Source organism: Corvus hawaiiensis, chromosome 2, assembly GCF_020740725.1.
Source record: "Corvus hawaiiensis isolate bCorHaw1 chromosome 2, bCorHaw1.pri.cur, whole genome shotgun sequence".
NCBI classification, from domain to species: domain Eukaryota; kingdom Metazoa; phylum Chordata; class Aves; order Passeriformes; family Corvidae; genus Corvus; species Corvus hawaiiensis.
In genome coordinates, this window is record NC_063214.1 from 30993776 (window position 1) to 31019692 (window position 25917).

The following is a 25917-nucleotide window of genomic DNA, read 5'->3' on the forward strand; positions in this document are numbered from 1 at the left end:
CCCAGCACCTCAGCTGCAATGGGACTCCAGGTCACAGGACCCACATGCCTGGGCACCACCTATGTGTTATCCCCAAAAGCAGCAGTGGGTGTGGAAGATCCCAGTGTACTTAGTTTTCTGGCAAACTGACTGAGCAGCAAGTGGGAGGCCCAGGATCCAGGCATGGACAGAGGGTTTGTGCTGATATTCAATGGGTCTGCAAGTGTGGAGATACCCAAGACAAACGTGTGCATCTGTTTGTTTGCCAGTGAGAATCAAGCTGAACCAGGCAGTGAGTAGAACCCCAGCACGGGGAGTTAAGAGAGCTCCTGATCCAGCCATGGACAGCAGCTGAGCAGAGCCCACACTGGTACTTGAGACATCTGTGACTGTGCATCTAGAGAGTGAGAGCATGAGTGTTTTCACTCATGAACTTCAGTCCTCATCAGATGGAGAGGAGAAAGGGGACTTTTCAGTCTACACTTTGCTTTATGTGAGTCCAGAGAATTCTACACAAGGGTGTTGTTGAGGCAGAAACCCTCACCAGAACAGTGTGTTACAGGATATCAAGCACTGCCTACTGAAAGATCTTGATATGGATCTAGGATAGGGATATTTGAGGGCATTAGGATTTTACGATTTTGGCAAAGAACAAGTCAAAAAAATCTCGTTATCACTTCTTAAATCCTCTCCCCAAAAAAACCCTTCTACAGGAGATTTATTTCCTTAGAAAACGTCTTCTTAAAACCAATTTCTAAAACAAGTACTAAAATCAGAGTATGTTACATGATAGCATGGCACTAAATCAGCATACCTTACCTGACAGGCAGTAACTAACACTTGAGTCTTCTTACTGCCAAAAACAAATGTTACCTTAAAATGTTTCAACTTAAAACTTGTAAAATAGTAAGCAAATTCCACAATAAAGGGAACTAGCAACAAGATGGCAATTAAGTGGGGGGAACACAAAAGATAATTACTGTTTTTCTTCTGGCTCAATCAATTTTCAACTCTGCTTCAGTGCTTGGATGCTTCGGTTCAGTGGATAAAATTACTCTTAAAAGCAGAGAAATATGTATTTGAACCTTCTTAGAAAGAACTGATCTCACATTTCTTGGGTGAGTACTCTTACTTCTGTTTCTATTGTATAAAAGGCTATGGGGACCTTGCTTAGTTTCTGCTCTACAATGAAGTTGACTATCTTTACCCAAGCAGAACAGGTTAAAGCACCACAATGAATCACAGCCTCTTGTAAGGCACTCCTCTGGAGGAGACTGACTCAAGAGAGATTACCAGTCAGTATATTTTTATGTTTCCTACTGCTTGAGAGGCAACACAAGTGCTGCCACCTCGCCCTAGCACAAGTATTAGTTAAAGGTTCTCAACTGTCTGTAATAGAGCCAAGCTTTTCCACTAGCACTCTCTCGACAGTTGAAACTCTCAGTGCTTACCTTTAAGGAAAAAGAATACATTAACTAGGTCAGAAAATGGTCTGCTTTCACCTTAATATCTTCACTAGATTTCAAAAGTCTAGTTAAGCTCAGCAAGGGTGGAAACAATGAAGTACCAATACAGAGTAAGTTCTTAGCAGCATCTATTATTTATACCCTGCAGACTTGCAGCCTGCCCACAGCAGTTACCCTTGAATGCCTAAGGATTCCTATCTCTATGATATTTTATGTGGGAACAACTGTTACTGTGGAAACAGGTCATGTTTCCCTTTCAGTTAAACTTCTTTTAAGTGATAAAATAGCAAATGCTAGAAGACAATTGGATTTTGTTGGGTTTTTTTTCCTTGAAGAAAAGCAAGCCTCAGGCAGAACAAAACCTTAAAGAGCTGTGGCAGGATGAAGCAACTTAAAACTTACAAGGATTTAGATTGGCTTAATTCAAATTACTTTTTTAGCATTCCTATTCTGCATGTGCCTGACGTGGAAGTGTGTTGAAGACCAAAGTAGTGTTTGTAGTGCATAGAAAATACTCAAGATAAGCATAGCTTTCAAACAAAAGAAACAGTTAAGGGATTTCAGTTCAACAAGAACTTGAAAAACGTGAAGGAAATAAAAATGTTTTAGGCTGCTACTACTAGGCACTGAGGTGCTATCTATAAAATACATTAGAAATCTCTTTTTTGCACAATAGGTAATCCAAAGCCCATCCTTCAATACATTAAACTAACACTGAAGCTTTTGCCCAGCTGCATCCATTGGTATTTGTTGGAACTGAACCCCCTCTTGAGTTGTAACCACGAGTCTTTTGGAAAACCAAAACTGAATTTTAACTGAAATTGAATTTTTATTGAAATATGGACTTTCAGATTTAATTTGTAATGCTCAGTACTTAGCAAATCTGGCCCTCACTTCTTAAGTGTCAACTTTTCTATGTTTGGCTTGGGATGTGTATGTTTTTTTGGGTTGGGGGCGATATTTTTAATAGTTGGTATCCCTGTGGTGTAGTCCTCCAAGAGGGCTGCCCGTCTCTTGGGAACATTCTACCTGTCTTATTTTAATCAAGCTTCTTCACTTCACAGTATTTGATTTTTAAACAGTGAAGCTAGATTAAAAATTGAATTTCTGAAGTACCATTACACCTGCATGGATGTTTAATCTAAATATGTTGTAGCTGCTGTTAGGGAGGCCTTCAGTCATAGCATATTAAATTTGTATTTTGAGCTGGTCAATACCATGTGAGAATTTGCTTGTCCCCCTTTGGGTTCCCACACCTAAATCACTTGTGATATGCAAACACACACATACACATTTAGTGTGCACGTACTGGCATCACATGTCTACATATCATTCATCACATAAATGTGAAAGCAAACAAGTCTTAGACTGTGACTGTTTCCCTGCTCCTGCAAGCTCTCTCATTACCTTTAACAAATCAAAATTACAGTCACCATATAACTGGCAGCTGCAAATACAGCCCTACTGCTATGATCCCCCCTCCTGGCTGGAAATTTTAGTTCATAGAGGCTTCTCAGTGACTTATTTTCCAGTTACCTTGTTTATTTATTCAATTTACAGCTCCTTTATAAATAACATAGCAAATATTTGTAAGCTAAAACTACTTCACACTATGGCATGAGTACAAAAAACCTCTGCCTTCCTAGAGCTGGAGAGGAAGCACTTCAGATCTCAGTTCTAGTGAACCTTTATGTTGTTGACACAGACACCTAAGCCTATATACTCCAAACTGCCTATAAAGCAAACTTCTAGCCAGTTTACGCAAAGCTGTTATTGCTGTCAGGAAGAACCTGCAGTATAATGACCAGCACCTTGTTGAGCTCTCTCCTGCTTTTAGGGTCGGTCAGTCGTAAAAAAACCAAAACAAAGAAAGAAAAAACCAAACCAAACAGACCAACCAACCTCCCAAATGCAGTAACACACCACTGACTGGTGTGGTTTTCAGCCAGAATAAAGGAATTAAAGATGTTCTAGCTCTGCTGCCCTTAATGTGGTATAAGGTATGTAGAAGCCTGAAAACAGATTTTGTACTTAAACACAAAGTTAAACCTGAAAGAGATTGATCTTTGACTTCCACTAGTCTGCAAACTAACATGACTTTGTCAGCAATGTCGTATTTTGCTCCTACTGGATATACTTTTTAAAGTTCTACTACCACAAAGAGCATGTTAAGATTCTTAGATTACTTATGCAAACTATGACATAAACTAAACACACTTCATATTTCAGGTAACTTGATGCCTGTGTAAACCCCAGCTCTGTGTGAACCATGTCATACCTTTTCCATGTCCCTAGCACTACTTTTGGAGTGGTCCCCAGTGGTCCTTTTGGAGAAGAGCCTCTGACAACTCTGAGCTTGTAACTTTACCACATGTTGTAAAAATGCATTTCATTCCAGAGTTTTTAAAACTGACAGGTAATACATCATTTGCTACATTTGCCCATGTCACCCTTCTGCAAGGTTAAGAAACCCTAGAGGAGGAAAAATATGGCACAGATCCCATTGCTACCATGCCTAGCCATACTCAGACTTCCAGATGTTCTTGTGAAAATTCAAGGTATGTTAGAAAAGAAGTGATAAGTTTCTTAACCTGTCAAGAGCAGAGAACTCCTATGATGTCTTCACTGTCAGACATGGAAGATTGTGTCTGATGTACTGCCCTTCATAGCTTTTCAACGGGTTGCGAAGTTAAGACACACAGAACATTTTCTGAGGTATGTGATAGCCTTTCATACCCTTCAGAAGGGTCGACAGTCAGGATTAAGCTTCAGTTGTGCAGTTCTCCTTCTGACTCCCAGGAAGATGTAGTTCCCCTTCTCCCTGACTGGGGAAGCTATCCACTGATGTACAGCAAAGCTGTATACAAACTAGGAAATTAACAAACAAAAACTATACTTAGTGACAATCACGACTGCATCAGGATATACACATCCACCCCAAACCTTGAAAGCACAGAAATAAAGAGGGGAAAGACTGCTGTATTCCACCACATTTTTCTGTTGCCTAGGCACTGTTGATAACACACTCTGAAAGGCTTTCACTTCCACCTTTGGTGGGGAAATAAACCCAAACCTCCTGTGCTTTAGTAAGAGCCACCAAAGAAAGTCCAGCACGCACTTTCACACATTTCATGCATGTTAATTTACACTGCCTTAACACTAGAAAGAGTTTACTTGATTGTGTTGGAGTGCAAATCTAATAGTGATAGGCTGCTGCCTTATCTTTTAGAAATGGCAGTGAAAGCCTTTGGAGTGTGCCACCAAACAGCATCATAGGCAGTATGGAGATGGATATAGAAGTCCTTCCCTCTGACTTTATATTTCTATACTTTATAGTGGGTGGATGGAGGGAGTGCAACCCAATGCAATCTTAAACACTAAATATAGTTCTGTCTGTTAATATTGGTTAGGTAAAATACCTGTCAGATCCACCAAAATATTTTAATGTCTCCTTGGTGTGCAGAAGGGACTGCTAGATTATGGCTTGAGCACTACTCAAAGTTTCCATAGTATTTCAACATCCCAACTGTTCTGGAGCAACAATCCACTAGTTAGATCAGCTGGTAACTCACAAAAATGTGGGTTACTATGCCAGGCAGATGTGAAAAAAATTATCATGTGCTGAAATCATTCTTGTTTGATTTCTAGCTAAAGACTGTGCATGTTCAAAATCTGGTAAATATCACAGATAGGGGAACAGACCTGCTCCAGTTTATGACCTCTAGTAGCAGCTCTTTAGCAATTTAGAGGGACTGGGAGGAAAGGAAAATAAATAATTTAATTTAGAGCTGCATCTAGTATCTTGGAATTTCTTCTGTAAGGAAGACCAGTTCTCAAGAAGTAATGTTTTAATTCATCACAACATGAAATAATGTAAAGACAAAAAAAAAAATCCTCAACTCACAGATGAAATAGGTTCACCCATGAACTTAGTTAAATCAAGTATCCATCCCGATGGGAATTGTCCTTTATCATCACTGCTATTAAAAACAGACTACACTTTTATTCTCCATTTTAGCATATGACCACCTTCAAGAAACATTTTATCAAACAGCATTTTTCAACTTCAGAAATTCTTTTTTCAAGTGCTTTTCAGCTCAAATGTTTACAGTGATTTTGCCATTAAATAGAAGTTGTCTGAAGTAATACCTCAAAGGCGTTTTCTGAGAAATGCAGACTTATCAGCTCTGGAGCTGAAAGGAGATTTCATCACACCTTGTATCTCACTCAACATTCTCTAAGTTGAGACTAGAAACTCAAGAATCAAGGGTCTTTCTGGAACTTGTTACACATCTGTGATTGAGTTTCAACAAAAGGTAATCACTGCAATCACACCTGCAATTGCCAATTTTACTTCCAAGAAACACTGGCTTTGAGCTCTCCAATCAAGCATGTTGTAAGCATTCTCCACTGTGCTTTACTTCACAACTTTCCTCTAATGGGCCATCTTCTGCAGTTCCAAAAATCAAGGCCTGATGACGGACACGACTTGCAGTATGTCATCATTACCAGGATAGTTATATTCCACTCACAGTCAGATATACTGTTTTTTAATTTAATTTTTGTAACTGTCAGTATAGATTAAATTGGGTATGTACTTAGGGCAGTCAGTGTTTCACTACAAAGCCTGTGTGTGCTTGGAGTTTGAAGGCAGATCAATTACTCTGAATGGGGCCCAAGGGACTCTTAAATGAAATACAGCTTTCACTTTTGAGAAGATGCTTCTTACATTCTTTTTCCCTGGACTTGCATAATGCACCAACACACTTCCAACCTTGTCTGTGACATATCCTAAGGCAGCTGCTTTTAAGCTGGACTCTTTTAAATCCACATGTATTCTGGTGATTTGTTTCACACTGTTTTCTTCTTGATACAAGACTCCTGAGAAAGAGAGCTTCTATCCACATAATCACAAGTATTTTTGTATGCATAGTTAAAGAGCTTTTTATGCACTTGTAAAGAGCCACTGCTAGAAATGAAGATGCAATACTAATGGCTCATAGCATTAATTTCCCTCTCCCTACCTTCTGACCTCACCTTTTCAAGTCACCTTGCAATTCTGATCTGTTCTCCATAGCACAGCAGCTGACCCGTGATAGAACACCCCAAAACATTTAAAAATTGCTAAACACACACATGCATAGACTAACAATTTTGTTCAGGTAGATTAGGCAAATTCTGTTTTAAAAGAGGAGATCATTTTATCCTTACTCCTTTTCAAATAAAGATGTGGTAACAGTTTAGAAGACCAAGGATTACCAGGGATACAGTTAAGACTCTCCAGCTAAAGCCTCACTTATGCCTGAGTAATGGATACCAGGTGTCAGAGTACTGTGCAAACAAGGACATTTCATTTGAAAACATGACAGTGTGGTACAGTGAATACTTATGAAGAAGTTACAGAAGTGAATACACTACTGCAGTAGTTTCTGGTGCACTAGAATTCAAGTTACCTCTATGACTCTTCATAACTGTATCTTAAGTAGGTCAAGAATATGAAAATAGAGAGCCAAAGTTTTGAAAAAATGTTCCAACAACAAACTACTTTCCATTGTCACTTCTGATACATCTTTATTGAATGACTTGTATAGATATCTGGCTTTCTAAAGCTCTTCTTACATTTGGAACATCTCCATACAATTACACATCCTGAAGCAACCCTCCAACAGACTTGAGAAAAAACACAAACTTAAGACAATGTATTTGGCTGGACTGTTCCTCAGAAAATACTCTTAGACTTTCCAGAAAAAGCAGAAATGCCCTTCTAGAGAGCAAATACTGGGTTTCAAAGGTGGTAGTTGAAAGGATAAAGAGCCAAAAGACTCTCTACTGCAAGAAACACAAAGGCAAAAACATTTTTACCTTGGTACAAGCAGCAGTAACTACCTACTCTGCACTGCTACTTGCACAGCAATTACAATTGCTGATGTGGGGAAAAAAACAGTGGTACAGCTGCTGATTTTACACAGCACTTTTCATTAGAAATTCAGCTAATCCACGGATTAACACACAAACCACAATAAAAGCAGAATCAAAATTCTTGGAGCTCTACCAAGGTTAGAGTGAGTAACCGTATCGTTCTCCATATCTGACAAAAAACATGAGCTCCAGTGGTAAATACAAAATCCTGACTGAGAAAGCCAGAGCAAATACCACTGCAGGGGGTTCCTTTCCTCACAGTCCCACTTCCATCTTAAGTCACATCTTTACATCAAACAAGAAGGACCTACAGGGCTTCACAAGTTTTTGGGCTTTGCATACTCATTTTCTAACATAAGGATCTCTGAATGTTAAATGAGCATTCGCTCTCATTTTCAGGAATTTCAGGAAGCTTAGCAAAGACTGAAATATCTTTCACAAAAGTATTAACTTTATTCCCTATGCTTTCTGAGATGAAGCCCTCATTGAAGTTATTAAGGCTTTATGCTGCCCCTTCAGCAGCTGAATGTTCTTTTTAAGGAAGAATGTAAACCCAAAAGATTCCAAGTGTCACCTGCAAAGGGTACAATACACTTATTCCTCAGGAAAAATATGCAGCCTTTTCATAATCTTGTGCAAGTTTTCTGCAAAAAGAGAAGTAATTCTACCCCATAGGTGGAGAGGGTTAACCACTTCATGCTAATTATGATCATATAGAATGACTAATCCAGACTCATCATTATAAGAGCAGCAATCAGGCTGCCTTCCAAGGAAAACAGAGCTAACAAGTACGCTCCGGCTACTCTGCCAATATATTAAGAGGCTTGATTCACTTTCTGTGTAAACACTGTTTCTTCCAGGTTACTAATGAGTAAGACAAGTATTTCAAGAGTCTAATATTTCTGACATTTATTGCCATTCCTCAAAGAATAAATGTCTCCACCCAGACTTTCATGCATCCTCTGCAATCTCTGAAAATACTTTCTGTATCCAGTGAGGGACAAAAGAATTGAAAAATGTAACCTCAGAACTAAATTTGATTTACATAAGACTGTTATTTGACTGCCTTGATGGAAACACTTGTATTTATCAGATCAAGCCTCGTTTCAGGGCCAGGTTGAACGGGGCCACGGGCAACCCAATCTAGTGAACGGCATCCCTGCCCATGGCAGGGGGGCTGGAATGAGATGATCTTTAAGGTCCCTTCCAAACCAAGCCTTCATGGTTCTATGATTCACTACAATCTCTTTTCCCAACACTTCTGCAAAAGAGAAGGAATGAGGCAATGTTCTTTGTATTGGGTTTGCATGGCAAGGTTTTGGCAGCAGTGGGGGGAGCTACAGGACTGGCTTCTGTGAGAAGCTGCCAGAAGTTTCCCCCATGTCTGACAGAGCCAATGCCAGCTGGCTCCAAGATGGACCTGCAACTGGCCAAGGCTGAGCCCATCAGTGACAGTGACAGCAGCTCTGTGATAACTTATTTAAGAAGGGGACAAAATTATTGGGTAAAAGTAACTGCAGCCAGAGAAGAGAGGAGTAAGAATATGTGAGAGAACCAGCCCTGCAGACACCAAGGTCAGTGCAGAAGGAAGGGCAGGAGGTGCTCCAGCCACCAGAGCTGAGATTCCCCTGCAGCCCCGTGAGGCAGACCATGGTGAGGCAGGATGCCCCCTCTGCAGCCCATGAACATCCATGGGGGAGCAGAGATCCACTTGCAGCCCACAGAGGACCCCAGAGCAGGTGGATATCTGATGGAGTCTGTGACCCCATGGGAAGCCCACAATGGACCAGAGTCCTGGTAGGACTTGTGGCCCTGTGGAGAGAGGAGCCCACACTGCACCGGTTTTGCTAGTGGGACTGGTGACCCCAGAGGGGACCCATGGTGGAACAGCCTGTTCCTGAAGACTGCACCCCATGCAGTTCATGAAGAAATGCAGCCTGTGGGAAGGACTCATGTTGGAGAAGTTCCTGGAGTACTGTCTCTCATGTGCAGGACCCCATGCTAGAGCAGGTGAAGGACTTCCCTCCCTAAGGAGGAAGCAGCAGCAGAAACAACCTGTGATGAACTGACTGTATTCTGCACTACCAAGGGGAGGAGGAAGAGAATCAGGGATAAAGTTAAGTCCAGAAAGGAGGGAGGGGTGGGGAAAAGGTGCTTTTAAGATTACTTTTACTTATCATTATCCTGCTCTGATTTTGATTGGTAATACTATTTATTTCTCAAGTCGAGTCTGGTTTTGCCTGTGACAGTAACCGGTGAGTGATCTCTCCCCGTCCTTAACCACAACTCATGAAATTTCCCTTGTATTTACTTTCCCCTGCCCAGTTGAGAAGAAGAGTGATAGAGCAGCTTTGGGGGACACCTGACATCCCACCAAGTCAAACCACATCCCTGAAAGACAAGCAAAAAATTCCCTAGTACAGCTGTTTTTAAACAGAACTCCATATTCAGGGAAAACAAAATATATTAAGCTGTTTCTTCTTTATCTAGCCAAAGACTTTTCTCTGGGGAAAAGATGTTCCATCTCTCATTTATACTACCTGGAGACAAGTCCTGGGAATTCTTCCTGACAACTGACACTCAGTCCAGACTCAGAACAATGATTTGATCTTTTGGAGCCTAATTATAATGACTGACATAAGGGAGTGGGACTCATTTGCTTCTGTGTGCTATCACTTAATATGAAGGGACTACAACATTTAGTGTAATCAGAAAGGACAAATCCCAGGGCAACATGTTAGATAGCCTCCATTATTGTTCAGTTTAATAAATAGCAGATACAGACTCGGCTAAGCACACATGCCTAGAATGGGGCATTATAAGGCCCATTTATGGAAGTTATACAAGGAATTTTAAGAAAATAGAAACAGAAATAAAGTACTTTCAAATATAGGTGTCTGTATCTAATGGTGAAACCAAGAAATATGTGAAGTTATTTGATTCTCAAAATTTGTAGAGTATTCTTTTCATACTTCAGAATTTCTGTATTTTAGTTATTGTCAAAAGCACAAAGCAAATTATTTAAGACGAAATTTTCTTGAGCTTAGCCACATTTTGTCATTTTCTACCATGACAGTCTTCCCCCTTATAATGTGCAGATGACTAGAAAATGAAATTATTTTAATTTGGAGATGACTGGGACATTGAAATATTCTAATTATACACAATAATATATTTCTTGTATGTAATTATATATCTGTGACAGTGCATACACACAAATACTCATTTTATGCACAAAAAACCACCTGTGTTTCCTTCTAGTCTGAAAGACAAAGATTACTGATCATAGCTGAAAAGGTTACCTGGATCTGGGCTTTGTTTCCAGCTGTTATATTAGATATTGTCCAGCATGCTTCCTTTTTGATAGATTCTTTTGGGCTGCTTAGCAAGTGCAGTAAGCTCTGCAGGGCTGAACAATTCAGAATTACCTGAATACAACAGAAAAAAACAAAACAAAACACACCTTAGAAGAACTTTAGGATAAAGAATCACAGGAACAAGGAATACAGTGTCTTGAAAATCTAAAAAGCATACCCCCATTAGATGCTCCCAGAGTTTGTTTTCTTTTTAAAAACCACTAAATACACACAAAACAAAAAAACCTGCAAGAACCAAGAAATAAATGTCTGCAGGAAAGCTAAAGAGCAAAACTACCAAGTCATTCAGGTAAGAAACCACACCTTCATAATGATTTCAGTGTGACCTGAAAACAAGAAGATACTAAGCACATTATGACCAAACAAAAACAAGATGATGGTATCTTCCTGTATTTTTGTACACTTGTAAGCTCCAACTACTTTGTCTTCCCCATCTGCTGGCACTGTGGTGCATACTGTGACCAGTGTTGTATCCAGTGACATTATGAATGGGCAATTCTTATTTAAAAAATTACAAAAATTGTAAAAACCCTGCAATTTTACAGTGCAGAAAAGGTGCAGCAAAATTTCCATCTCCTAAATAACCAAAGTACAACAGAAAATGCCCCAGAACTTAGATGTTGCAAGACAGCACAGTTGATTATGTCATGTGTGATAGTGAAGGACTTTTTGACCACCTAAAAGGGCCTAACAAGATTCAAAAAATGAAAAATTAATGACTTTTTTTTTTTAATTCCATTCCAACTTCTAACAATTAAGCCAAAAATTGGGAGAGTATACCAAGAAGCACAGTAGTTTTGCCTTGTGTGGCAAAAGCAGACACCTTAGAAAGAATAGTGTGCCATAGAATTTTATGAGAAATACTCCAGTCAAGCTGAATCATGGTCATGACTTCTGATCATGGAATTTGAGGACTTAATTCCCTTGCTTGTATCCCCCCAGCTCCATATTCTTAAAATCTTTGTACTCCCCACTAAGATTAAAGAAGAAAAGATTATGGTTCAGGATTTTATCAGGTGTCTGCTGGGACAAGTTGGTTTTTTTCTTCATGCATACTATCTATGGTTTTGGCCATCTCCAAGCACTCGCATTGTTAATACCTGAAAATGAGACAAAAAGTAAAAGCAAGTTTGTGCCCCAAGGTTTTACAGAGAAGTTCTTGAAGAACTGTCTTGTATGTTGCATTCATATTCAGAAATGGATCAGCTCTCAAAGCTGGCCTCTTCCTTCTGATTACTGATTTTTATATTCATCCTGTAACACTTTTTAGCATACAGCACAATCTGCAGGCAGGACTATCAAACTATCCTACTTACACAGTTCTCTAGAATTTTAGGAAAGCTCATGGTATGCTCCTCTGAAAAAATCATGTACAACAAAAAGGTTTAAACTAATTTTTAATTAAAATCTAAGGTTTATGCAATATTTAATAACCTGCATTGCATGTGAATTAGTGATCCCTTGTGGTTTTATCTTTAACAAAATTATGAAATCACACCTCAATCATTCTTTATGACTGATCTGCGAAACAAATGCCACTGCAAAAAAATAGAACAATGACTCTGCAATTCAGTTACACAAAATACATTGTAACAATCAAAAAATCATGTTATCTTCCTCCTAGCAATAAGACATTGAAACAGTGTCCTGGTGCTGGTAACACATCTTTAATTCCGGTCTCAGAGTCACAGAACTACAGAAGCATCCCAGTGACAACCTAGTGCCTCTGAAGAAACACATTTCCTGCCTTCCAATTTAAATCTAATACAGTGGTGGGAGTCACTGCCTCCTACTGATGCTTCTCCAAACAAATCCCCAGACACAGCTACACACCATCCAAAATCTGACCAGACACTTGTTCTTCCTCATAAATATGATATATTTTCATCATAGATATGATATATTCACCACAGATTGGCAATAGCACTGAATGTGACAGGCCTTTGATAGCACTACCAGGGTGCATCTCTCAGCATGAATTTCAGCCTAAGAGACAGATTTGCTTTAAATAAACCAAAAACATCCCATCCTTGAGGGGTATTGCATGGCTGCCCAAAAGTCCTAGACACAGCTACCTAAGAATCATCACCAGTTCAGGACTGAACAGGAAAACTGAAAACCACCACATTTTGAAGTAATTAGTATCATTAACCTTCACTTTCAAACTTCAAAAGGAACAAGAGGAGGTGCTTGTGAACAGGTTACCACAATTAACAGAAAGATGAACTGTGATACAACACAAGAGAAAGGTAATCCATACCTGGGTCTGGATATCATCTCCTGTAACGATGTTACCCACAGCTCGTAAGGCAGGAGATACGACTTTGTAGTCATTGTGCCTAAAATTGACAAAGAAAAATGTAAGTATTAACCTTCCCAAAGCATCTCCATCTTCACATTCTCAAGGAAGGACCATGTATCAGCCAGGGGAAAACTTCCCTGATAAATCTGACTTTCACTATCTAAATAGACACTGATTTTCAACAAATGGTAAGCCTTTCCAGGGTTTCTAAATATTTAAGACCTTTAGATGTCACTCAGCAACATAAAAATAAAATATTAAAAGGATAAAAGTACTTCAGAGTACTTCCAAGCATCCTTGGGAGGAAAAAGTAATTAGCTTTAATAATAAAATACACTTAATGTAGCACACACAAAGGCCAAGAATGAGACAGAAGAACAGGGGTAGAAGTTGTGTGTTTAACCCATAGAGCTGTTTGATCATCTTCTGTCATCATATGCATCCCTCCAGCATCATCGTTAAATCAGGACTGGAATAGGAAAGGTGAAGTAAGGAACTTGTTTCTCAAATGAAAACACTTCTTTACAAAAAAGCTACTTAGAGGCAGTATGTTCCATTAATTAATCCAGCATCACATTTGCTCTAATGTTAGAAACCTTAACAGTCTTTTTATTTACATCACTGAAAACCATTATTCCTTGCTCTTAGGCCATTGAATGGTCCATGTCCTGACCTTGGATCTGAAGCCATGGCTCTGAACAAGGCCAGTCTCAGCGACCCCAACTCTCACAGCTACACTTTACTGACCAAAGTGTGCATATACTCTTCTACAGCAAGGGTTGAGGAAATTACTTATATTTCAAGTCCCTGGTACTGTCAATTCTAGTAAATTGAACTATTTCTTACATTTTTATCTTTGATATCCTTAGGTAATTTCCTTGTTAGGTAACTATAACATGGACTTCAATGACACAAGGAAAATTCCAACGTATACTATGGATTTTACAAAAATGTAGCTCTTAGGTGCAGGAAAAAACCTCTTAAGAAACAGCAAAACTAGTACAAGAAATGTTCCATTGCTTTTGTTACTCATGACAAATAGAGAACACTGAACAGACGGGTAAAATTAAAACTCAAATCTTCCTCTCTGGAAATTACATCATTTCAAGGCATATTTAATTAAACTCCTTATTGGTATAATCTTGATTTCAAGGAAAAGAGTGACGCTTGCTTGCAACAGATTTCTTACATCAGCAGTTCCACAAGTCTTCTGCAGACTCCTGCATCAATCACAGCCTGGATTTTATCATTGGGGCCATCAGACAAGTAAGACAAAGCCCAGCAGGCATCAGCTAATACATCTGTATCATTGACAAAGAGCAGCCAGGAAAGCACACTAAGACAAGGTGAGACCTGTAAGACATTAAGAGGAGATACATACAGTTAAAAGGGCCAGAAGATCTATTATTATGTCAGCTAATTTTGTATATCATTATAGGACTTGGCACTGGAATCTTAAGATTCAATACTCAGAAAACTTCAGACCTAGCTAGCACTTCTATGCAGGGCTGTAGCTATACAAGCACAGAGGAGCATTACTGCAGAAAAGTACCACAGCAACTCTTCAGCCTCTACAGAATGACGTCTGCCAGTGAAACTCAGACTTGTCCACTCAGATGTGCCACCTGCTGCTCTACAGCAGCCAAGATGTAGAGTTTTGTTCTGCTATGGGACAGTCATCTCCAGTACACGAACAGGAACAAAAAGTTACAAGGCAGCTGTGTTAAAACAGTGGTTGTGAATGTCTGCCCAAAGGACTAAAAAAAAAACTTCAAAAAACTTCATCTGTAAGAAGCCCATCAAATATTTCAGAATTTCTCTGAAACATTACTTCTGTTTAGTTTAAGCTTCACCACCTGAAACTAATAATTTGGCTATCACCACTTCACAACACATTTTCATTCAAGCATCTCTTACCTTGGCAAAATCAGGAGGTGGATTTTTCCCTCTGCAGAGGTTGGACAGAGCCCATACAGCATTTCGGGTCATAGTGAGACGATTCTGTTTTGAAAGCAATCTAAAACAAACCAACAAAAAATTCCAACCCTTGCTTTTAAAAAATCAAAGCCAAGCAACCCCATCAACTGTATGAATCATTAAAACAAACTCTTTTTAACATATACCAGGGCAAAATGTGAGAGATTTTTTTTTTTCTATAAAAATACACCTGAGGAAAATCATTCTTGATGGCTACTAACACACATGCTAGATACAGGAATCTAGTATCCCAACAAGAACAGTAAACATTACACTAAATTTCTCTTAAACACTTAGATACTGACGTGGCAGATTAACAGTCAAAAGCTGCAGGAATTGTGACAAAATTACTCTAAGGAGGAGGACATGCAGGTAGTTTTGGAGAGTACTCTCTTAGCTAAATTGCATTTTTATGACCGTCTCAGACTATGAGTCCTACTTTGGCCTAGGAAAACGCAGAAAGGAAAGACCTAATTTTCCCACAAGAGTAACAATTCAGGGTTTTTTTCTCACAGCCATCCCCCACTGTACCACTGTCTATGACAGCACTGGAGAATTCCCCTGCTGCAGAGTCTGCAAAGGACACAGACTGAGTAATCGTAATTTGGACATGACAACACAAGATGGTGTCACTGTTTCAGCAATAATATGCTTCTTAAGCAGAGGACCATCAAGATAATTAGCAGGCCAGAGAAATGACATACAGTGGGATGTCAGTGACCTGGATTTGTTCAGCCTTAGAAGGAGATGGTGCAAGAGGAGATACAACTGCTGCCAACACCACTTTAACAGGTGGATACAGAAAACAGGAAGCCAGATCCTTCTCAAAGGTGCTCAGTGACAAGACAAGAGGCACTGTCACGAGGTAAAACACAGAAAATTCTGATTAGGTATCAGAACACTGTGTTTCACTATGCCATGGTCAAATACTGCAACAGGTTACACCAGGTAGTTATGAAATCTACTTTTGATGTTCCAAATTTGACTGGTTAAGTAGTTGAGCAATCTAATCTGATCTCACCTGCTATGAAGAAAGGCTTTGACTAGATGACCTCCAAAGGTGCCTTTCAACTTAAATTATTCTCTGACTCTAAAATAAGCCCAGACATTCACCAACACTGTAGAATAAAATAGTTCTAGCTTAGCTGCTTCTAAAGCATGTTTCCATTTTAGCTTCATTACAAAAGTAGTTCAGGACTCCCCATTAAAAACTCTGATTAGTCCACAATAAAAAAACCCGATATTATTATTCTTCAAGGCAAAACCCAAATTTCAGTCTTATCAGACACTCAAGCAAAATTCTGGAAAACACATTAAAACATACTTACTGCAATAAAGGGGGCAAGATATTACAGTCCAAAACATAGTCTCTGCACATAGTGCTGTCTCCAGCAATGTTGCCAAGAGCCCATACTGCCTGTAATGAAAAACAGAATAATAATTGCTTTTATTCTCAAAATTCCACCAGTTTAACATATGTATTAGAGTTGGGAGACAATCTGTTCTCACTGTTAGGTCCTGGACAATGTACAGAAGGGGAATGCATTCTGGTTGCATATTACATGTATACACTCAAGCTCACTATATGATTCAGGAATATTTATGGAGATCTAAGAAGAACACCATAACAGCAACCATGTATGTCTCCAACGATTGTGCAGGCAGACATACCCTTGCTCTGTCCACAATATAAGAGATGAGCTCAGCTCCTCAGGCTTATGAACACTGTAATTCTACACTCCTTGTTCACAGCTAAGTTAATCCCAGATGTTCGTAGCACAGGTCAAGCAAGTCTGTATCTACCCAAAAATGTTTGTATGGAACAGCCCATATTAGTATTTACTACAAAGCCATAAAAGCATGCATTGTTTACACAGTCATAGATAAAAATGAGAATCTATGTGCAAGATAAACCAATATTCAGAATTAAAGAGTTCAGATGGGCATTGACATACATTCTTTAAAATAAAACTATATGAGACAGAACCACTGTTGCTGATTAAGTCACGTGCATGGCAAAATGTAAGGGTTTGGACATCAGTACTACCCCTAACACTTCATTTTGAGAAGATCAAAAATACCAGAATTAAAGCAGCATGAAATCCATCTTCTGTAATATGATGAGAATAGAAGATTTAATTAGTTTTGATTTATACATTTGGGCCAAGTGCTGCTTTTTGTATCACTGTCCACTAGTATGAGAGCTATAACTTAAAAATTTACAAGTAGTCTATGTCAAGTATGAAAACGATTTTACTAATTCCTTGCAAATTACAATATTTTGTCACACGAGGAAGCTTATGAAGTTCACATTTGCTATTTATTTCAAGTTAGCAGAAGACTAAGTGTCATATCAAATAGATACACATATCTGCTTATTCGGTTGGTTTATTTGCCTTTGGGCTTTACAGATACATGTATCTGCACAACCACTGGAAATACTTCCAATTATGCATACAGAGGACAAAAGCAATCCTATTTGTCATGGATAGCAGCTGAATGTCCTCCCCAAATTTCTCTTCAATTGAAGGCTACGTATATAGCTGCAGTAGAACGTGTTAGAGTGCATAACTATTTCTCCAATTGAACAAAGCAAGTTCCTCACACAAAATGAACATGTTTTTTCCTCTCCCTATACCTATTTGAAATAAACTGCTCCTCTAAAAAAACTGACAGAATTGCCAAATTTTTTACCTAAAGGAAATTTTTGGATAACCTGAAATAAACGTATTTATTCATTTTCAATATGGTGTCAATTAATTTATTGCATTAGGTTTCTCCTGTAAAACGTTTTTAAACAGTGGCAAAAAAATGCTACTTGAAAAACAGACTTCAACCACTCTAGAGGCCCAAATTCACTAGCAAACCCTGCAAAACGAATACAGCTAAAACCAGAAGTATATACAGAATGTAGATAACAGATGTCAGCTTGCTAGATACAAAATAAAGAGAGTCCTCCTCTGTACCAGTACTACTGACAACAGCATAGGATTGGAGCCATTAAACTGCGAGTTGTGAAGAGAGTAGGCGACTGTTCTGGGGAAGGATTAGTTTGTTTTGTTTTCTACTGTTTTCCAGGCTTCTGCTGTCAGCCACAGTCAGAGGCAGGGCACGAGACTATACTGACCTTTGCCATGAAACAGCACAGCCATTACTACTATGCAGTGTTCCCCCAAAACTGATCTTCATCATTATTTTTCATTCTAATTCTTATCCTTTTTACAACTGTTGTGACAACAGTTTATCTAAGAAGTATAACCTTGGATCTGGCAGCCTCTTGGACTTAAGGCACAGAAGACGGCTACCAGAAAAATTTAGCTTAAGAGACAGAACATATGCCACCTCCTGCAAAATGTCAGTCGTGTTAGAACTTCAAGGAGCCACACCTGTTGCTCACCCCAATGTTTGCATTTCTGCAGCAAGAATAAGCCTGAAGAATGAACCAAAGATTTCAGACAGTTCTAAATAAACTTGTGAATCTTCTGAAAACATTTAGTGAGGGGAAAAAGTTAGAATTTATAATAATTCCCTTTCACTGAAGATGTGAATAATTTTGTATGAAGACACAGTCTCTTTGCCTGGACACCCTTACACAGGTAAAAAACAAGGAAGCCCTATTCCATCTGTCTGTGGTCTTTGTTTCTGCCATTATAACAGTATCTATTTTTAGGGTTGACAAGACTGATAATCACTTAATCCAAGAATCCATTCTGACCCTGAATGACTGACTGGTTTTGCAACAGCAAATCTCACATCAAAAAGTCTGACCAGAGAAGTCAAATAGCACCTCTACTGCTTTCCCACTCTTCATTTTTTTTATGGCAAGGAAAGTCTGGCTGAGTAGTCTGGTATCACAGGACCTGGTAAGAGAAGATGTTGCAAGAAATCCTTGTAATGCTAATGACTGATAGAACACAAGATGCCAATAAATTGAAATATCTTTAGAAAAATATGCATTTCATTCAATAATGAAGATGTCTTTCATTAGGGAATTACTTCAGCTCTTCAGATAAGTAAGGAATGCAAGTTAAGCTCGTTTAAACTCATCAGACACTGCCATAAATGCAAAGCTCTGTCATGGTTTTCACAGACAACACATGAACAATGACAAGTTTCTTCAGAGTTTGTATGTCTGAATAATGTTCAATGGTTTCCATTTCTTCTTTTGAGCACTCCTCAAGATACAAATACTTGCCACAACATTATGGCTTTGGCTTCATTCTACACAACTCAAATGTTTTCATCTTCTTTCCTGCATAGTTGCAGAAGTAAAAGGATATTTAATTCCATTAAATTTCAGAGCTTATTAAATTAAAAAAATATTTGACCAAAAAAAAATCCATTTCAGTACTTTCTACTATCTAAATTCCAGCTTAAAGATGACAGCAATTTTAAGATTTGTAGCCTGGTTTTTTAACCCACATCTTAGGGAGAAAGCTGTGTGCAAACCCAAAGTGCAAATGTTGCCTTGTTAATTAACAGCACCTATTTTTATACACGCGTATAAATTTCCATTTATTGCTAACAGTGGAGTAGGGCTTGGTGCAAATCTGTGGTTTATTTTACTCATCACTGACCTCCAATGTTTTTTCCTGCAGTGCTGGACAACTTCAGTAGTCAGTAAAAGTAAAGTACAAGTCTTGTAGAGCACTGTTGAACCATATGGTGCCTTCTGTGAATAATCCCTGTGCTTTTTGACAACTCTCCACTTTCCCCTGGATTCTGAGGATTCTCAGCCATTATTTCTTCGGATATTTAACTAAGTGCTTAAGCCAATCACCAACAGCGTGCAGACTTTGCCTCTCAGTGGAGAAGAAATATTATAAAGAATCAGCACTTTCTCAACATTTGGATGCTGACTTGGGAAAAGGATCTAATGCTGGGATGCAGATGATAAAGATTAGCTTGCATACAAGTGTGATTGGGTAAGTGAACACAAGGAAGGATACCAGAAGGACGCATTCCTAAGAGATGACTGCTACTTTGTCCTACCACAGAAAACATCTTTCTTTCAGTGGCTGGAGTGGTCCTTCTTCTCACATCTCACCTGCCAAACAGAGAAAGTAGCTCAAACTCATACCTTGACTGTTTGTCCTGATTGTGATTATCAAGAGTTTGTTAATAGGACTGCTGATGTAAAAGCCTAACAGAGCCTGAACATGACTCACAGGTCAGCTCTGCCAAGCAAGTGATGGTGTCCTGGTTTGAGACAAATTCGGAGGAACATCCGAAAGGAACATCCTCTGATAGAAGGCAGGTTACAGCCACCTCTCCCCCACAAGATTCAGAAAGAATGTTTCCTCGGAGGAAAGTGAAAGGAAAAGAATTTATTTAGCAAACACAGTGCACACAGACACAGGAAAAGAATAATGCTAAATAATAAAACCTCTCAGTGTGGAGAGAACCTGGGTAGATCTCAGAGTCCCTTCTGTGGGTGTGACTTTCTCTCTTTCAGAGCTGGGTTGGCTTGGGCCCCTCTGGGCCAAGGTGTAAAGGTCTCCCAGATGATGTTCTGGTGGTAGCAAGTCCAGAAGAGAAGAAACTGAAGTATCAGGAAAACTCCTTCCTTTAGCTAACGAACAAAAAGCTAACTACAAAGTGGGAGAATGCCACTCTCTTCCCTGCTGCAGAAAGCCAAGCTGAGCAGCCAGGCAGGAGAAGCCAGCAAGCTGATCTGCGTTTTGGAAGACAGTGCCAAAGGAATTCCACTGGCTACACCCCGCTCTCTCTTAAAGGTCTGCCTTAAAGCTACAGAAAAGGACACAGGGTTCGTGTCTGGGCATAGAGCAGGCGATAGGGGATACACATCATAAAGTCACCCCCAGACATTCCTCCCCTCATCCCATATCATCGGCTGAATGTCCAAATTAACATATTCTAGCTTTACACACACACATTAATACATACATACATACGTATGTATGTATGTCACCCCAAGACAGATGGTTACCAAAAGGAATAGCAATACAACTAGAAATGGAAAAATACCGAGGGAGAAGCGTACTGGTTGCATCAGCTGAAAATGCAAACTTTCCCAAAGGAGAACAGGGCAGCTGGGGATGCTCATGCCACCAGCTGTCCAGCGCAGCACGATGACACATATCTGTCACTGTGAGACAGTATCAATCCTCTTCGACAGGCAGCACAATGCCTTGCATGGTTTTTGAAGGAAATTCAATGTTCATCAAGGAAACTCGAGCTGACATCTGGGTTTTAAGTACCACAGAAGGGGAAGTCAGGAAAGAATTGCAGCTAAGACACTGCGGAAGCCACATCAACCTTTAAGCATGTCTAAAGGGTTTTGATGCAGTCTTTCAATATAAATAATTTCAGGCAGGCAGATCAAAATTTCTAGATGTCTTTTTGAAGAAAAAACCTGTGGTAAGTGGAAGAGGGCTAGGACATATGCCACTGACTAAACCTAAAAATCAGTACACCAAAAACAGAAATGGGGAGAAGCAGGGAGATGTAGCCAAGGTGTTTTTCATAAATAATACTGATGTAGATTCTGTGATAAATTCAATTTCTCTGATGGGAAAAATGTATGCCAAATGGTTTGACCACTGACCACAAAGAAAGACTGACACACAGTGCAAGTAATTAAAGAGTTAAAGGATGGTAGGCTAATTAAATGAGGCCTGCATAGCTTAATGGGAAACAGATCTTGCAAAAGTACGTAAGGTATAATTTCATTAACATGCATGTTGCTTATTAAACATAGCTATAAAGATTCCCTCACAGACTTCTATAAAACAGCTGATTTATAATCTTCACTAGACTCAGAAACTAGCATATGCAAAGGGAAAAAGTGCCTCATGTTAGATTAAAACTGGCTTATAAATATGAAAAATACATGGGAAAATTGTGATCAGAAGGTAAGGTAAACTGGTATCTGTTCCTGAGCCACTGCTAAGGGAAGTTAGAAATAAAAGACAAAGTAAACATGTACATTTTTATGACTGACTTACTGTAAAACGAAAACAGTGGATAATGACTAGCCAGTAAGTAAAATATTATACATATTTTTTGTTTATGCTAGGATACATATTCAAAATTATGTTATCACCTAACATTTCCTTCTATAGAATTGCTATCCAAATTAGAACAAAGAATGACTTCCTAAACACAGCCTTCAATACTTCTTTTTCTCTTCATATTTTACTATATGATTATAGGGTTAGATTCTGGCCCCTGTGCCCTGAACATGTCATTATATTTTCTGTATTTTGCTGTATTTTTGTAACTTGTTACAAATGCAGTTGCTTGCAAATAATCATCTTCACAGTACTACAGTGAGACATAATTAGGGTGATCATTTTAGGAGAAAATCGTAGCCAAATATCAGCCAGTTTCAGAAATCCAACTAGAGAAGCCCAGGATCAGACCCGCTCAAAACACAGGCCTAACTATAAAAATCACTACTGAGTTGTCCTCAACTACGAAATGAAAAAGAAATATTTCACCTTGAGCATTTAAAAACCACAGAACAAGTATCCACCTACTGAAAACTGATAGAAGGAAATCGTCCAGCATCAGACACTAAGCAGTAGAAACATTTTTCTCACAAACCTACAATCGGTTTAATTGTAAGAATTTCTTCCCTATTCTCCTCCATGCACTATAATTTGTTCCAACTTCAACAAACAGGGTCACAGTGTGACAAATAAAAGCCTCCTTTACTACCCACTCATCTGTTACCAGGGCAACAATCTGTGCATATACTGAATGAGACAAGAGTCATCTGGAAAAATACTATGGAATTGCGTACTACTGCTATCCTGTAATACAGAAGTACAAAAGCTAACTTCTCAGTGCTTATATGCTTTTAATTTTTGTTTCAGATGATACTATGGTGAAGTGCTTGAGGCTTTTTAAAGCTGTAGGGAAAAAAGCAGAATTCCTCTTATGTTGACCTGCATTAAACCCCAACTCAGCTGTGAGCAGGGCTGCCATCTCCAGAGCTGCAGCACAGAAACCCACTATGAAACAGTGTAGGTAACACTTTGCCATGGTACATTTTCCTTCTTCAGCACAGCTGACTACAGAGCAATTTGTAACTGGTATTTAGAGATTACCAGCAAGACAGAGATCGTGAATTTAGCAGCACCTGAACGGCACAGAAGAATATTTTCCAGTAATGACAACCAAGCCACTCTGCCTGCCTGCAATCTGAATTTTAACACATCAGCAGTTCATTAGGAGGCACAGAGGGGGGAAGGAGCCAGATAAACTACTTAACTGTGGCCCCTAAGCTCTTCCGTTAATTCACCCATCTTAAGATCGAAGGCCACACAACTTAATCTACACAGGTTTGCTCTTCCCACCTGCTCTCTGAACATCAGCAGGGATGATAAGAACCTAATAAAAAAAGCAAGTTAGCTCTTGCACAGAAGATCAATCATTAGGAGAAAAATAAGTAAGAGTAGCCTTTACCATATACAGAGCACCAATCCTTCTGCAGGAAACAGCACTCTTCAAGTGATGGCTGAATTTGGAAAGCAATGCTACCAAGTTCAACCCCCAAAATACAAAATCTAAAAGGCACCATATAGCTAAGTCTGGATGGATTTTCACATGGGCAGAACATAGCACTTATCTGCCATTTTGGCAAGTTCCCTATCACATTTCTGATTTCTACAACAACAGCAGACTCAATTCCTCAAAGCTGCAATAATAGACAAAACATACCTCTTGTTTTCTTTAATAGTTTTTCAAACACCTGAATCAATTCCTCTTTAAAAGCCTTCTCAACAATAACTCAGCCTGAGACAGAGCATTGAAAATGGAAAGATACAAAGTGGAATAACTTGAAAGCTACAAGCAACTAAGAAAAAAAAAAAATCTGTCTTGTGGCAAATGTTAGGCAACCTTAAGTACAGGTGGTACATTCTAAGCCAGCTCTACAAGAAAGAAAGGCAAGTTACACAAAGCAGTCCAATGTTTATGAGTTGGGACTCCTCCAATCATGCATCTCAATACAGCCAAATGCAAGGTCAGACATCTAGGAACACAGAATAGAGGTCACACTTACAGGATGGAGAACTGAACCCTGGAAGTCAGTGACTCTGAAAAGAACAACGGATCATATTGGATAATCAGCTTAAGCTGAGCTCACAGCCAGCTTCTGTGGCAAGGAGTCCGCAAAGACGCTGGATATTTACACACCAAAGTATCAAGCGGAAGTGAAAATGAGGTACTATCTCTGCAAACAACAGTGCCAAAAGAGTGCTACTGGAATAGCCAGTGCTCATTATTTCACCACCACAAAAGGATACGGAAACTAGAAGAAATGTTCAGAAAAAGCTCACCAAAAAACAAACCAACCACCACAGAAATATTCTCAAAATGAGAATTCAGTGCTTCATTTCATTTACTCAAGTAAAGCTTAAGCTATGGTCTGCAAGTAGCTATAGGAAAAAACACAGAACTTACTAATGGAGTAGAGAATGTAACAAAAGCAATACCTGGACCCAAAGCCGGTCAAATTTGTATAGTAAAGGTACATACTTTCACATTAGGATTAAGATTGGCTGAAACTAAATTTATTAACATCATTAATGTTTCATCACCCTAAGTCTTCAAAGCAAGATTACATGTCTGAAGTACATCCTTGTTCAAATACAAGTTATAGACCTCAAATGGAAACTACTGAATCAAATGTTTGGTCTGTGCTTTATACTGATCCCTGTGGGCCTTGAAGAATATTCATCTATGCTGTAAGGAACTTGGAGAACAAACTATAACTTCCACTCATGCTTTATCTTCAGGAGAAACAGGCATGAACTTTCCATATCTAAAGCAATTATTCAAACAAGGCTCGCTGAATTCCTCCATACACAGAAATATACTAACCTGTTAGAGAACAAAATGGATTACCCCATTAGCTATGTTTAAATACATAATTTCCAGAAAGAGAAAAAACCAATATTTGCTTAGATAACTTAACACATATTAAGCACAAAGCAACTATTGTGCAAAATTGCCAAATACTGCATTTTCTCTAAAGGCTTTCTTACAGAATAGCCTTGTTCCTTTCCAGAGAAGGGAAAAAACCCCCATCAAAACACCAAACAAACAAAAAGTCAAACAAAAAAGCTTCCAACTCCACAAATTAACACACACACACAAAATTCAACACTGTTCTCAGTCTTTACCTGTTCTTGTACATCTTCAAACTCTGAACTAAGCAGCTCTATGAAGATGGGGACAGCTCCTGCTTGAATCACTATTCGAGTCTGAAGGGAATTTCCCGAGGCAATATTTGTCAGCACCCACGCAGCTTCAAACTGGAAAACAAAATACAAGTCAGTTTACCAGGAGCTTTCTATGCCACACCAAACATGGAGACTAAATGTCTTCTAAAACCAGAGAGATTTGGCATAGGACAAATGTGAGATATGACTAATTAACAGACAATTTGCAAAGAATTAGAATCATATATTTCAGGGTTATCACTATCACTTGAAACAAAAATTTGCAGAAGTTCCTTACGAGAACATCGAGTTTGCTGTGGCTTTTCAAGTCTTTTTGGTTTTGCTATGCATTTACGTTACCTTTGCCTTTCTTAATGGCTAAGAACCTGTACACATAACAATGTGCCTTCCCACGTGACATGACACCTGCATTCACTGAATCACCAGTGATATTCCTGAAGATGCAGGAGAAGACATTGTTTGACAAAATTTCATGGATATGAAGCAAATAAAAGATCTAAAAGAGATTAAAAAAAAAAAACCTCAAACAAAACCAGATTTCTAAAAAACAACTCAAAGTACTCCTCTCCAACTCTGGTGATCAATGCCAAATGTTATTAGAGTACGATGTTCTTATTCAAGACTTGAAGCAAAAGTGAGATCCTGAACTAATATCCTGCATCTTTTAACTGTTTTTGTCATTT

At 38.9% G+C, this 25917-nt stretch overlaps 1 protein-coding gene across 1 annotated transcript in view; it reads right to left on the bottom strand.

Annotated features, from left to right (window-relative positions):
* Window positions 1–25917, bottom strand: part of KPNA1 (karyopherin subunit alpha 1) — a 54499-nt gene that overhangs the window by 9665 nt on the left and 18917 nt on the right. Inside the window, exons 6-11 of the mRNA XM_048294067.1 lie at window positions 25175–25306; window positions 16349–16437; window positions 14961–15060; window positions 14233–14396; window positions 13002–13080; window positions 10667–10792 (exon numbers count right to left, since the gene is read on the bottom strand). Of these exons, the coding sequence (XP_048150024.1) occupies window positions 10667–10792; window positions 13002–13080; window positions 14233–14396; window positions 14961–15060; window positions 16349–16437; window positions 25175–25306 (690 nt within the window). The remainder of the gene's footprint in view (window positions 1–10666; window positions 10793–13001; window positions 13081–14232; window positions 14397–14960; window positions 15061–16348; window positions 16438–25174; window positions 25307–25917) is intronic.